The following is a 13750-nucleotide window of genomic DNA, read 5'->3' as shown; positions in this document are numbered from 1 at the left end:
GGACTATCTGGGTGAACTATAGCATTCGATGAATGCCAAGAATCCCGCAGCGTTCGGCGCTCGACCAATTCGGTCACACCCATCGTCATGTGGAAGAGACAGCATCTAACAGAGCAGGATTCCTAAAGAAGCCGCTCTGAGCCTATAAGAGGATGCGGATGTATCGATCTATCGCATCAGGTCTGCTTGATCACCTTTGGTCAGTGTAACACAGCAATAACTTGATCTATCTTGTTGCACTTACAAGAAGCTATCTCCCAGTGTCCAAATAGCCTTGATGGACCTCTTTAAAAGAGGTGCACCTGCTCTTCAATTTCATATCCACGTACATTGACTTCGGCTTGTCACGTTTCTCAAGTTGATGGATATGAGATGGTCAGACCATGCTCCCTTGTATTTGGGATCAGTGAGGCCTTACGAAAACTGTACAGCGACCTCAAGTTCCAGCAGCAAGCGAACCACTTGCTCAATGAGCTTCACCATGGGTGTGGAGGCTATCGGTACGTGGATTTGATTGATTGATGGGCGCATGGCGCTCAATGGAGTGGCGCTGCCTTGTACTGGAAAGCTGTCTTCGTATTGGGGTACGGTACGCGTGCTATCTACTTGAAACGTTCTGCTAGTTTGGCTCACACGACAATAGGAAGGCGATGACCCTCTCGTGAACAAACAGAACGAAACTCAGATGCAAGAACTAGCTGGTCGGAAAGTCCATTGAATCCTTGGATTGACGTTAACCGATGTGTCACGATGCATAATTTAGTGAATCGGCAGATAGAGGAGCAACTGAGAACATCAAACAGTTCATCTTCCAAGTCGCTGCTGACCAATGCGATGGAAAGTTACTGGGAAGCCACCGACATGAACAACTCCCCGCATTCTCCAGTGGTCAGGTGAGACTTTATGAAAATGTTCCACGCAGTCCACATTCACATGCGACAAAGTTGCTTTGACGGAAATCCCCGTACTAAAGAAGGTGCAGGATCCTCCAGCGGTGCCATGGTATCCTTTTTTTCTCTCGTGATGTGCCCACTCATGCAACAGGCCGGTTGTTAGCTCTACAACTCTTCCTCTATGGTCCCTCATAATGCGTCTCCTCGGATAATACGAGGGATGACCGGCGGCACCATACACTATCCATTCTCGATTAACAAACCCGCTCAAAGTCCCCCGGCTATACAAAACATTGTGGTAGGAATTAAATTGATTGCTGAGGATATGCCGCTTATATTTTTACATTTAACACAGCATTTTAGTCCCTCCGAAGCTTCCAGGGCATTTCCTCGGCCTGCAGATAATTCCACTGGTAATGTATGGTTGTACGAAGGTATCACTCGGATGCATGAGTTCAGTCCTGGCCAGGACTCGGTAAATCTGGTGCAGTAGTGTCTATGTGAGTGGGTACTCACAAGAAAATTAGAGCACGGCAAATCTGTTGCATACCAATCAAGTTGTCTCTCTCAGACAGCAGGAGGCTCCAAACGCGGAGGGCAGATTGGACTCATCTAGATATGGCCAGATCAGTCAGCCACCGACAAACGATCGAGTAAGTAAGGCGCTCTACTACTTTGATGTGCTTGCTTCAGATCCCAGTATAAACCAAACACGAATTGCATGTATAGGCCACTTGTCATAGAAGTACTCCTCCTGGGTTTTACGTCGTGAGTTTTTGGACCTTGTCTTCATGACTGTCTCATTGCCTGTCGACCTCCAGTCTCCCAACATGGCCGTCCAGTGTGCTGCTCCTGTCCCGCAATCTCTCCCTACTAGCTTAGCCATGCATGGCGACATAACTATGGCCAGTCCAGTCCTCCCTCCTGCCAGCATGTATTCGCAGGCCGCGATGGTTAGGTATGTACTTGAAGTTCACTAAAGACTGCTGCTGAAGGCTCAGCCAGTGCACCAGGAGGTGATGTTGGGGGTGCCAGCGAGCAAAGCCTGAGCGACAAGGTGTTGTGTAGTTTCTGGTCTCTTCCGGCAATCATGGGATGAACTTGTCCGTATCAGGGCCAGCCTATTCATGAAAGTCCCATCGCCCAGTACTGGGGCACAGGGGAAGGGCACTCTGCACAGCAAACAGACGAAACGCAGGTGGTCAAAGCCGATGATGTGAATGTCGCTCTGACAAATACTGACTCTATCACAGATGCAATCATACCAAGCAGGGGAAATCTCGTACCCTTTGTCAAACCTAAGGCAGACGATCAATGTCAGCTGAGCTTCTGTCATTCAGGAGCGACCGATTGATCAGTATCCACAGTCATCGACAGTCGCAGATGGACGAACATCCGCAGCAGTACATTCGTATGAGCTCTCCGGTGAAACTAACACAGCACATGCATTCGGGAGCAACGTGCCTATGTTTAATTCTGCAGTGATGGTATGCAGGCTCTTTTTCATCATGAGGAGCAGATCTGACCCTCTAGCTGTTCAAATATCTGCTTCAGAGTCGAGATGAGGTAGGAACACAGCCTGTATCAGATCGGCCAGGTTATAGGCAGGAACGTTATACTCCACGTGCCGTAACTGGTGCATTCAAAGAATTCGGCCATTCGCTCTAACCTATACATGCAGGATCCTGTGGGTGCTAGCAACACCGATCTCAAAATAGAGTTCAATCCGGTGAGTCGGCCCTACATGCTGCAGGACTGGTAGGCTCATAATGAGTTCAGCCCAATCTACCGATCAAGTCGAGGAGGCTTGAACATGGAGAACAAATCATGCTGAACTTAACGCAGCCCAATGGCATCGATTACTGGGTAAACACGTTCTAGGACAACGTCTGTTTAAGCAATTCCACACCCCGATGACCTGGGGTTGTAAATATATACGTAGTTCTGTGTAAATACACACGTAGTTCTGTGACGTGGAGCATCTCGTACGTGCCATTGTAACAGCATTAAGCCAAGGCATATTATCTGACCAACTTTCTCTGCACTGTATATCTGATGAAAAGGCGATGATTTTGAGGAGGAAGCTTCTTCCAACATTTCGCGGTATTGTTCAATCGGGCAGGTGTCCATCAACTTGAAGGCCTTTTCGAAATCGATGGGGGTGACCGAATGTGATGTGCAGTAGATATACAAGATGAAAGGGAGAGAGAAGAGAAAGAGATAGGAACAGAGCATACCTGCAAAAAAAAAAGAGAAATACCGCGAGCAGGTGACACGTACATTGTAACTGCAATATTATTGAGCTCACCTACCTGCTTCGCCCTCTCTTTAGCCTTCGGGCGGTGTTTCCGTCCATGCGAATATCCGACTGTGCCTCCAAACACCAGCAAAGCGCCCACCCCAAGCTTAATCACTTTCATGCCCGTCGGTACACGTCCCATGCCACTAAACAGCACGACACTGATGATGAGCGAAACCACTAAGTTGCGAACAAGAAGCATACGTGTGACCGTAAGCAATGAAATGCGTGCGGAGAGCTGGCGAACACCAGAGACGCAGAACAGCTGTGTGATGGTGGCGAGGAAAAGAGCAATATATGCGGTGGTGATCGCCAATGTGCCAGGAGACATGCTCGCATCCCAAAAGTCGAAGGTCGAAGTGAGGTAGGAGGTCACATTTGTCTTCAGGAGGAGGACTGGGAGAGAAAGCTCGAGTTTCGGTCCACTGTATATTACTTCAAACTGCGAGGCTATGTCCTTCCTGATGAGGTAGGGCATAGGCACAGAGAGGAAATGGAGATAGAACATCACTTCCTGCCATGGCGGGCCGCTGTTCCTCTGTGCAGGAGGTGTGTTTTTGAATCCTTGGCTTCTGCGATGACCGTACCACGCATACGTCCTGTCCTAGACGATTCCAAGGAAGGCTCTGAGAATGAGGGCAGCAGTCATGAGCAAGATGCCCTTCGTGTTCACGAGTGGGTCAATCACGCCAAGATCCCATGTTTCTGTTCGCCAGCTGACATGGGTTGGTGGAAGAAGCCAATGCTGCTTCAATAGCCGAACTGGCCAGTGGACGTGGCAGATTGGAAGATTGCACAACCTGACTGCTGAGCGGAGCGATGTGAGTATGAAGGAAGGATTCTCGGATCACAGCCATGCCATGATAATCGCACATATTGCGTTCACGATCGAGCATCCTGGCAACAACATCCTACAAACCAAACCACATTGAAAAGAGAGCCTCAGGTGCTCTCTACAAGCATCAACAGGTCGCCCGCGTTAAATGGCGACATTCACGTCCTCTTCCCGTGCCATCTGCCACTTATTGATTAATCAGGTCGAGAGATCCTGTCCTGCATCCTGAACAAGCGTGTGTCTTGATTCGCAGCATGAAAGCAAAGAACAAACACAGTCGTATGGGAGCATTAGGATCATGTACCTCGAGGTCCTTGGCCAAGGACTCAATCTCGGCCAGGACGCGTTGTGAGTCAGAAGATTGTCGGCGTTGAGGGGAAGGACCGCTGCTGCTTGGCACGCAGCCCGACATACAATGAAAATGGTTGTTCGTCACATTGCATGAGTCTAAATCGAACCCGATATTTCAGTCGGTGATGATTGGTGGGGGGTGGTGTGAACCGCATCAGCAATAGCTGCAAATCAAAGGAAACCCCAGGATTGAACAACAGAGTCATCATGGGCATGGTTTCTAGCATATCCTGCTGTGAACCGTCATGGAAAGTATGCCAATGGCTGTCGATGACAAACAATAGGCTTTGAAGATGGTAGACGCGAGCATTAGATATTGACTGTACCCTCGTCAGGGCTAACAGTGACTGAACAGGCTTTCCCGCCTTGAGCCGCTCGCCTGCAGTTCGGCCTGGACCTGCGATTAGATGGTGCACAGACTTGCAGAGCTCGTACAACTTCGTAGTCAACTCATGAGTCGGATAGTTGCAACGTGGATGACGGAGACGTACATACCTTCGCTGCACAATCTGCTTGCGATACGAGCATAGCCCATGCCAGTGCCTGCTTTGCATCAAAATGTCACCCGTATAGGAACGTCTTCGCCACGAATGCTGCACTAGCTTCGGTGTTATGATCACCTCGAGTAAGCTCCAAACATAAGCAATCTATGAAAGACCCCTCGCAACCCAGCGGTTGTCTGCTTGCCTACAAGGAGCTGCCATAGGCGAGCAAGACTGTCATTGCATTGTGCAATATTCCTATCATTTCATTTCTAACAAGAAGGGGAAGAGAGCTCGTAGTATCCCCACTAGTCCCTATTTCATGCTTTGATGCTTGGTATATCACAACCGTAATGGTCCATCCCACATTTCCAGGGCTAATGGAGTGATGAATCCACGGGATACATATGCATGAACCAAGGCGAACTGGATAGAGCCACAGGGAGATGATGATAGTCTTTCGAGAGCAGAGGTGAAAACGATAACTGCAGAAGGAGGCCGATGATAGCCATGAATTGAACTTGCTCTGGGCTTACAGGTTGAAGCTTCGGAGCAGGACCGCGATGCAGGAGTTAGAATGCTAGTTGCTGACTCTGTGGAAGGTGGTGGTGCTAGTTTATCCACCTTTTTTTATGTGGGCACTCTTCTCACTGAGTACGGCAATAGATAGCTTGTGGAAGATTGCTCCTCATGCCTTTCCTGGGTCGACGTTGAGCACGGAAGAGTCCGAACATCATTCAAGTTGGAAGTGGAGCCCATATGAGCTGCAAGAGATGAGCCACTTTTTAGTGTGTACTGTTTGGCGCCCACTAGCTTGTCGTCCGCTGCGCGGACCATAAATTTGGAACGCTTGCACTCCATCATCCCTCTCTCATTGATTCTCTTCGATCTCTGCTGTATGAAGTGAACCGTATTTGTTTGTCAATGTCAAGAGCGATCGTCGTCAACGTGGACGTCAGCAGTTCAACTTTCTTGTTTCCGAGTGTCTAGTTGGCTCCTTTCTGCCCGAGAAGTTGCCTCACAACTAAAGTAACCTCAACAGCCATGCTACGATGGACTTGTCAGAATTGCACCGTGTCAAACAACGGTTCACTTTTGGTATGCAGCTCGAAGCTTCATATTTGTTCCTAGTCGTCGAGCGGTGTGTCAATCAGGCGCACACAAGTCATTAATCAACCTCACGCTACCCGACCCCAGCTCTCTGGACAGCACCCCGATCCTCGTATACCTGGCTCGCACACACGTCACGCTCAACGAAACCGAGGCGTTTCCACAAGTATTCTGAGAGGATATGAAGAATGTTGCACTAAAGGCGGTATCCACCCTCGCTCGCTACAGTGGGGCCTCATCAGCAGACAACAAGGATACATCGCTCAAGGAGCTCCGGGATCTCCATCGAGATTGGGGGTGAGGACGCTGATGCGGATGAGAAGGAGAAGGGCATAGTGCGGGTGCTTGCTGGGGCGGCCTTCGTGCTAGCTGATGAAGTCTAAGAGGGATTGGAAAATATCGGCGCCGGGACGAGTACGCAGAACCTCGAGACATATGTCTCTCGTCTTTCATTTTGCAGCTCATTCACCGATCAGCTTACACTGTCACTGTCACCGTACTATACCTGTCTATCAATCGCCCTGACCTTGCACGCAAGGAGTTCGACCAGGCCAAGCGATGGTCAGAGGACGACCTGCTCCTGCAAGTCATCGAGTCATTCATCAGCCTTGTCACTGGCAAGGACAGCTATTCTGACTGCAACTCTTTCTACACCGAGCAGCTTGGAAGCACCTCGCTCTCTTCTGCATATCTGCTCACCCTGCATGGGGTAAGCGCTTGACTGTAGGCCAAGCACGGACTTCTCTGCCGAGAGCAGCCCTTCATAGGCAAGCCTGACACCTGCCTCCTGAATCACCTACTGGTCCTCATGGACAACGCGAGTGCAGAGTTCACTTTCGTTAACAACCTTTTCGCAAAAGAACATGGGCATTCCATGCATTTGAAGCAGTTGAGTGTCTCCTTGCGGTCTCCCATGTCACTTCTGTCTCCAATGGCCGGTGACTATGACGATGCTTTGTCTGATACGGGCTCCAACTTTAACCTCCCCCTCTTCAACGCGTCAATAACATCATCGGCGTGATGTCGGTCACTGCAGGAGATAGTTCTGCGAAGGAAAACGAAGCCGCGTTGCATAATCTGGAAGCAGGTTATGGATCCAGTGCTGGAGTACTGTCAGGTAAGGCCATTCTCCAGTGCACAACAAAGGAAGCTCACCCCCATCCATGCCAGACATTCATCAACTCTATTCTCAAGCCAGCACCACCAGTCATCGCACTGCTCGCAAAGATATGCCTGACAGAACACGTCATGAAGGAAGTCCAGAAGCGAAATTGCAGCCCGCTTGAGACTTTCATCTTCACGATCCGGCTGCCGATGTGGCCCGTCTTTCGGAGGTTGACGGTGGAGCACATCGATTCCGTGAAGAAGTTGGCCGATGAGTGACATCCGGATACTTCCGTAGAGGCGTCGTTACGACAAATACCGTTGTATCCAACGTGATACATGTCGCATACTATTGATACGCATTTCCGATGCTCAATTGAACGTACATTTTAGATTTGCCGCCATTATTCTGTGCCTTCTAACTCTTTCATAGCGTTAACCGAGCAGCCAGAAGAGACAATGAGCTTTTCAAAGTAAGCCCGTCAACGACATTGTCAAGTCATGTTTAATGGTTTGTACAGTCTACTGCGGTTGCGGCAAGAGTTCACCAAGCTCATTGCCACCCACACGGACAAGATGGGTGATGCTGTCCGGAAAGCTTCATCACAGTCAACATTGTACGAAGTGCTGCTGCAGGAACTGAGTGTAAGCCTTTCGTGTCCTCCCCGATTGCGCAGGATGGCCCTCGTCCACAGCGCGGCTCCACGGGTCACCCAAAGACACAAAGTGAGATAGCTTACTGGCGAGGAAGAGAGGAGAAGGCACGGAGATGCCTGTCATTCTTATGGAGAGGTGATCCCGCTCTTGAAGTGGAAGACGCGGTAGTAGCACGGTAGTGCCTGTCACGTTCATCAATGCTGTCAGCACTGGTGTACGGCACTTGAAATGCCTGATTTTCAGCGTTCATTGAGCTTGATGGCAAAAAATAGCAACCAAGTTGAACGAGTCTCATAAATTAGACGCCGAAAGCTCTCGTTCAGCCATCGCCGTCTCGCCTGAGCCTGCAATTCCGCAATGGTTCCGTTGAGCTGAGAAGGAATATACATGAGGTTTCTGCCACAGCAGCTGTTCTTCAGGAGTTTAGAGGCCTTCCACCAGCTACCCGCCACACAGACTCCCACAGCTCATCCGAGGCCCAGCCGTGTTAAGTCGCCTACATCTTGAGTGCGATGCTCGGAGACAGATGTACGCTACCATCGGTGATGTTCATTATTCCATCATAACGTTAGATACAGTTGCTGATTCTATTCTTAGATGTCCTTGGTCGCTCTGAACACGGACATCCTTACTGCAATTGTCTCGTTCCTCTCAACGGATGAGGCCTTCCAGCTCTCCCTCACGACCAAACAATTTCACGCCATTGCTATGCGACAAGCTTTCCGTATCATCAACCTAAAACACCTTGGACACGTCAAACAAGTATGCACATTGTTGTTGCAAGAACCTGTAAAATGCTTGGTCTTGGTGCGCGAGCTGCGAATTAGCTCGGCTGCTCTCAAAGGCGCAAGCAAGCCCACTATCGCTCGATTTACAGCACTGTTGTCACACCCATCCTCGGTACATATTCATTCCTTGGGGCTAGGCTCTATCGAGTGGCTTTTGGTGCAGCAGCCATCATGCGCTGATGCTGTGGCAGTGTTGCCTAATTTAACCCAGCTCGAACTGTGGGGTGTAGGGAGCGACTCTTTGGCAATGGTCGAGAAGTTGACTTCAAAGCCTCACGAATTAGCTCTACAGTTCGGGCTACATTTCCATCCAGAGGACCCTATCCCTGCTCTCTTCTCTGAATCCCGAGACACTCCCACCGAAAATTCTGGGTCTTCAACAATGTCATCCACGACGACTCTGCACCGCAGCCCTCCGAATTCATGTTCACAGTGGTCATCTCTCTCTCATCTCTCTCTCATGGATTGCAAGCTCCCCATGTCGGTGTTCGTCCTCGCATTCCCGAACATAAAGAGGATTTGCTTGCGTCAAGTCACTTCTAGTCTGCTCTCTAGCCTGCCCTCACAAGCTGATGGCATATGCTGGCCACATCTGGATTTCATCGACATGGGAGACGTTACATATAGCCATCCTTGGAATGTGACATGCCCAGTGCGACACTTGGTTTTGCGTATCAGCCGAGCACTCGTGTTCTCAAAGTTTCCTCTGTCCTTGGTGGAAACGACAATGCCAGTTGTACTGGAGTTGGAGATGGGGCTGGAGTTGCATGCGAGGTTCTGGAAAATGCTGGCGAAGGTTGGGAAGCGATTAAGGTATCTGATCATTGTCCTCAAAGATGCCGGCACATCCCCCTCATGTGATTATGCACAAAAGCTCAACCGATGGAAGGTCAGGCTTCTTGAAATGTTTGCTGTCTTTTAATTACTAACCAACAGTTCACAGTTGCGACTGCCTTCCTTGATGTCTACACTGAAAATTAGCTGCCTCCGAATATCTTACCCATCGTCTCTTCCCTCCGCTCACGACATTTTGCAAGATATGCCACAAATACTCAAGCCTGCAATTTCATCTCTGTGTTACGTTGCCTTGGAACACCATCATCCGTCAGGACAAAGCAGTTGATACGAGGGTGGGTATGATGGCTATCAATCTGGAAGCATATGGTGGTGCATCAATAGAGTTCGGATGCAGGACTGGGTGGGACTTGCGAGAATAACAACAGAGATAGGTGAAAGTGTAGATAACTATATGAAGTCTGATGAACTGGAGTCGAGATTCTCCCTACTTTCTTAGGTTGTTTTGTGTTGGAATGAAATGTACATGTCCCTAAGCTGTGCTGTGCTCTGATTTATATTTATGCATTATACACATCGGCATATATCGACTGACCAAATCCTACATAATCAGCGGCCTCCGGCGGATCACGCACGCTGCAATTTTCGCGAACATCCCACGCCGAAAGATAAGCTGAGCCTACATATAAGCAAGCCCGAGCTCATTGATGTCGCAGTAAATGTGGTAATGAGAGGTGTATAGTATTTAGAGGAAACTACAGCCAGTACTCCCATCGGTAACGCTCAGAATCCACGTTCATGTCTAACATTGTTGATTAATGTCCAAGCTGAAGCGTTTCGGTGATGCACTGACTCGGGCGTCTATTTGGCGTGTCACGGTCATGAGACCATGTAAGCATGGCAAGAGATAATTATCTTGCCGCCGCCCTCCTGCTCCGGCAACCTCAGCTACTGAACCACAGTCTGCCTCGCTGCAACATCAAAGCCAAACGATAGCTAGCTAGTCTCGATCTTTTGCATAATAGCTACACTGAAGTTTTGTCTGTCTCGTGCTGATCCACACATTCCTACACCGTCCCCCTCAAGATGTTCCATGATCGCATTCTTCGCCTCACCTAGATCGAGGGCTTTGAGGCAACCCTTAAACCACATCAGATAGCCAAGATCTCGCAATCATCTAACGATTGCTTGCTGCAGAAGATTTTCGCAGCCAAGGCGACAATGGTGAGTTCTCACGTGCTAGGTTCACCTTCATTTTGTTAAACATCTTCTGGCGTACCTCTGTAACTTCGTCGCATTCCCGCACCATCCTTGCAGGCCCCCAGCGCTACCCATCACTTCGGACCCAGCGATCTGTGATCCGGAGCCTCGACCAACACCGCATGCCTCTCCCCGCACACGCACATTTTGGGCCATCTGCAGGCTTTATCTCAAGTGGCTTCGACAGGGTGCACTAGGCGAGCGGACATCGACATAAACGACATCGAGCACCTCATCTTCACTCAAGCGGTCTATGAGTATGGCTCAGACAAATGGGGAGACATCTCGGGGCTACTGTCCAAACATCTCATGATCTCGTGTCCGAAGAATCCCCTGCGTTGTGGCCTATTTAATAGTGTCTGAAGTTCTAGACATGTCCTGTCATACACGCCAGCTTGTGGAGTGATGAGAATCCACATACGCGGGTGAGGATATCCTCAGGGTCAATCTTCAGAATCACTTCCTTTAATGTAAGGTACTCGTTCTTTTCGGCCTCGGAGGGCTTGATTATCGGACGCACCCATGGCCACGAAATCAACCTCAGCCTCTTGTTCAGTTGACGTCACCGAAAAGCTGCTCCTCGTGGCTATTCGTAAGTCTTTTCTCTCTTTGCGCCGTACACCGTCTGAGCTGCTCATATGCCTGACGCGCTTCGAGTTAGATTCGTAGGTGATAATTCGGCCCGCATACAGTCCGATCAATAACAAGCCGTGAAGTCAGATACTCATGCGTATGTCTTCTAAGCTACCCAAATCACAACCCCAAGCATGGCTGCTGTGCCTGATCACGTCATGAGAACTCCGAGAACTCAGACCAGAGGAAATTCAACTCTTCGCCCATCTGCCTGACCTCCCACACATTTATTCAGGAACAGGGAGCCAGCCAAATAAGGCTAGACCGCATCCAATCCCGATCAGATTCTCGGTGGAAATGAGACTGAGAGCACCGTTTGCGTGAGGAAGTCTCATTACACAAAAGATGTCCAGAACACTTGCATCTTTTAGCTCAGCCGCATGCATACAGACAAAGCTATAGCTTGTTTTGTGCGACGGCGGAAGTACACTGCGTGAAAGCGAAAAGATAACGTAGAATGGGATGTCCATTTCGTCTTCCACAGGATGCTTATCATGCTCGCGCCCAATCGTATCGTCCATGCATATTGGGGAGAGGATTCGGCTGGGCGTGCACGTGGTTTGGGCAAGCCATGCGAGTGCAATGTCCGGGATCCTGGTTGCAGTGGCCAGGTTCCCAATTCGCTGCCTGGCGATCGACGCGCTCGGCTGAATCTCTAGATCTCGGCTCTCGAGCGTGAAGTGGCGGCGTAGCTGCCTGATGAGGGGCGGCACGACTACACCACCATTAAACGCTAAATGTAGTGGGTGGGCTGGTGAGAAAGCTATGGGGTGAGCGCGAGTAGCGACACTCTGACGAGGGCGTTTATCTTCTTGTCCGCCTGCTTAGCGCCACCATAGGTCATCCCTCCGGCCATCCACGAGAACAACTCAGTGCGCTTTCCTGCTCCGGACTTGAGACTATCCACGGAGTCTTATCGCAACTGCCCTTTACAGTTACCCAATGCCTCCCTCTCGCGTTTGTCCCCACCAAAGACCAAACAGCTCGTTCACATGCCAGCCCTGCAATGGCATATGCTACAGCTGACGTTGGAACCACGATCAACGTCAACACGTTAACACAGCTGTCGTAAAATACAAAGATATACCAGTCAGTTTGTGATTTGTAAGAGAGCATCTGGAGACGTTTGGATGCCCGCGTTGCGGGGATTCCAATCTTGTTCCCCAAACGTTCAAAGTAAGCCATCCATTGTTTGTTCAAATCTACATATACAGATTTGTTTTAGAAACACTGCTCCACACACTGCAAAGCCATAAAGTCACGATCCAGGCTCCTGGAAGAAGGTCCGCTCGACGCGACCCTCTTTTTTTCGACTCTCGCTGCTCTACGCACCGCTGCCACTGGTGGCATCCACGTTTTGACGTATCCTGTACCTGCTGCCGAGCCAGAAATCATTTCCGAGGCAGTCTACATGGCGGCGTCGATTTCTGAGGCCACGAAAAAGACCAACGACAAAATGCAAGCCACTGCCATTCAAGCCGCCAGGAAAGCTTATGCCGTCGCCGCCGCCGCCGCCACCGCTCATGCTCTTTACATCGTCACCACCACTCCTCAGGTCATGGCTCCTCAGGTCGCCGCTCCTCAGATCGCGGCTCCTCAGCTCGCGGCTCCTCAGATCACGGCTCCTCAGCTCGCGGCTCCTCAGGTTGCCGCTCCTCCTGCCGCTGCTCCTCCTGACCCCCTTCCTGCCCCTGACGAACCTGTTCAAGATGACAATGCAGCTGCCGAGTTCACTGATGATGTAGCTGCAGCATCTTCAGACGAGGATGTCGAAGATGTGTCCTTTTTTACATGTTTTGACTCATACTGACATAAACTGTAAACGACAGAGTTCCTGGTCCTCCCTGGTCATGGGTGAATGCACGGAACCTAGCAATGCTTATGGTTGATGTCTTGTAAGAATACGTATTATGATTGTTTCTATCCTGCATTTGTTGCATGGCGGTGCATCTATGAATCAATTTACTATGCTTCAGTGCACTAGACTTCACAAGTCCGGCAGAGAAAATCCAGCGCTGCGGCCCTCCCCGACCAGATCTTCAGATTTGATGTGGTTGTGAATGTCCGTTCAGGCTTCTTCACCCTTGGAAACTTGGACGAGTGGTCGCTCTCTGATGCACTTTGTCCTTCTGAGCCACTGACGCGAGTTGAACACATTCATCACATGCTCGCGAAAGCACATCGGTGCGATCAAGCTGACCATTTTTCCTCCAGATGCTATTGCAATTGTGCATGTGCACGATGGATCCATCAAATGCATTTGAAAGCCACGGGTAAGCACTACCTCACAATAATAATTTTCGTAAAGTGCTTGAACCGTGTCTGTGATGTTACGTGTAGAGACGTGTCCTATTATTCGCTGGTGGCCACACCTGAGATGTGTAATCGTCATGCGAGAAAACTCCCGAAATCATTTTCATCCGAATCGCAAGCGAAATTCGTACGATGACGTACTCATGATGCTGGGGCCCTGCATACACGTAAATAGCATTTAATATAGAGATAGCGAAGAGTGTCGATAAAAAAGAGCTGTTAGCATCCGA

At 49.8% G+C, this 13750-nt stretch overlaps 6 protein-coding genes across 6 annotated transcripts; 5 read left to right on the top strand and 1 right to left on the bottom strand.

The window, feature by feature from the left end:
* Positions 1-372: 372 nt before the first annotated feature.
* Positions 373-2774, top strand: LAESUDRAFT_713667 (uncharacterized protein; the record flags this gene model as incomplete). The annotated part of the gene is made up of 14 exons (XM_040907001.1): positions 373-500; positions 764-893; positions 923-1002; positions 1249-1327; positions 1353-1393; positions 1465-1546; positions 1623-1661; positions 1715-1846; positions 1876-1950; positions 2008-2109; positions 2147-2209; positions 2261-2380; positions 2575-2622; positions 2673-2774. 14 exons carry the CDS (start codon positions 373-375, stop codon positions 2772-2774), a joined length of 1221 nt encoding a protein of 406 aa, XP_040764899.1.
* Positions 2775-3309: 535 nt separating this feature from the next.
* Positions 3310-3700, bottom strand: LAESUDRAFT_758588 (uncharacterized protein; the record flags this gene model as incomplete). Its single annotated transcript, XM_040912467.1, has 2 exons — positions 3310-3338; positions 3397-3700. The coding sequence occupies 2 exons, from the start codon at positions 3698-3700 to the stop codon at positions 3310-3312; spliced, it is 333 nt and encodes a 110-aa protein (XP_040764898.1).
* Positions 3701-5912: 2212 nt separating this feature from the next.
* On the top strand, positions 5913-6691 carry LAESUDRAFT_736470 (uncharacterized protein; the record flags this gene model as incomplete). The annotated part of the gene is made up of 5 exons (XM_040910692.1): positions 5913-5958; positions 6015-6136; positions 6261-6332; positions 6357-6414; positions 6447-6691. 5 exons carry the CDS (start codon positions 5913-5915, stop codon positions 6689-6691), a joined length of 543 nt encoding a protein of 180 aa, XP_040764897.1.
* Positions 6692-8328: 1637 nt separating this feature from the next.
* Positions 8329-9441, top strand: LAESUDRAFT_713664 (uncharacterized protein; the record flags this gene model as incomplete). Its single annotated transcript, XM_040907000.1, has 1 exon — positions 8329-9441. One exon carries the CDS (start codon positions 8329-8331, stop codon positions 9439-9441), a length of 1113 nt encoding a protein of 370 aa, XP_040764896.1.
* A 691-nt stretch (positions 9442-10132) lies between these two features.
* LAESUDRAFT_713663 (uncharacterized protein) lies at positions 10133-10937 on the top strand (the record flags this gene model as incomplete). Its single annotated transcript, XM_040906999.1, has 3 exons — positions 10133-10192; positions 10434-10538; positions 10737-10937. The coding sequence occupies 3 exons, from the start codon at positions 10133-10135 to the stop codon at positions 10935-10937; spliced, it is 366 nt and encodes a 121-aa protein (XP_040764895.1).
* A 1681-nt stretch (positions 10938-12618) lies between these two features.
* On the top strand, positions 12619-13256 carry LAESUDRAFT_713662 (uncharacterized protein; the record flags this gene model as incomplete). Its single annotated transcript, XM_040906998.1, has 3 exons — positions 12619-12986; positions 13037-13102; positions 13184-13256. 3 exons carry the CDS (start codon positions 12619-12621, stop codon positions 13254-13256), a joined length of 507 nt encoding a protein of 168 aa, XP_040764894.1.
* Positions 13257-13750: the final 494 nt, after the last annotated feature.

This window comes from Laetiporus sulphureus (genome assembly GCF_001632365.1).
Source record: "Laetiporus sulphureus 93-53 unplaced genomic scaffold LAESUscaffold_16, whole genome shotgun sequence".
NCBI lineage: Eukaryota > Fungi > Basidiomycota > Agaricomycetes > Polyporales > Laetiporaceae > Laetiporus > Laetiporus sulphureus.
This window is presented reverse-complemented; position numbering and strand designations above follow the sequence as displayed.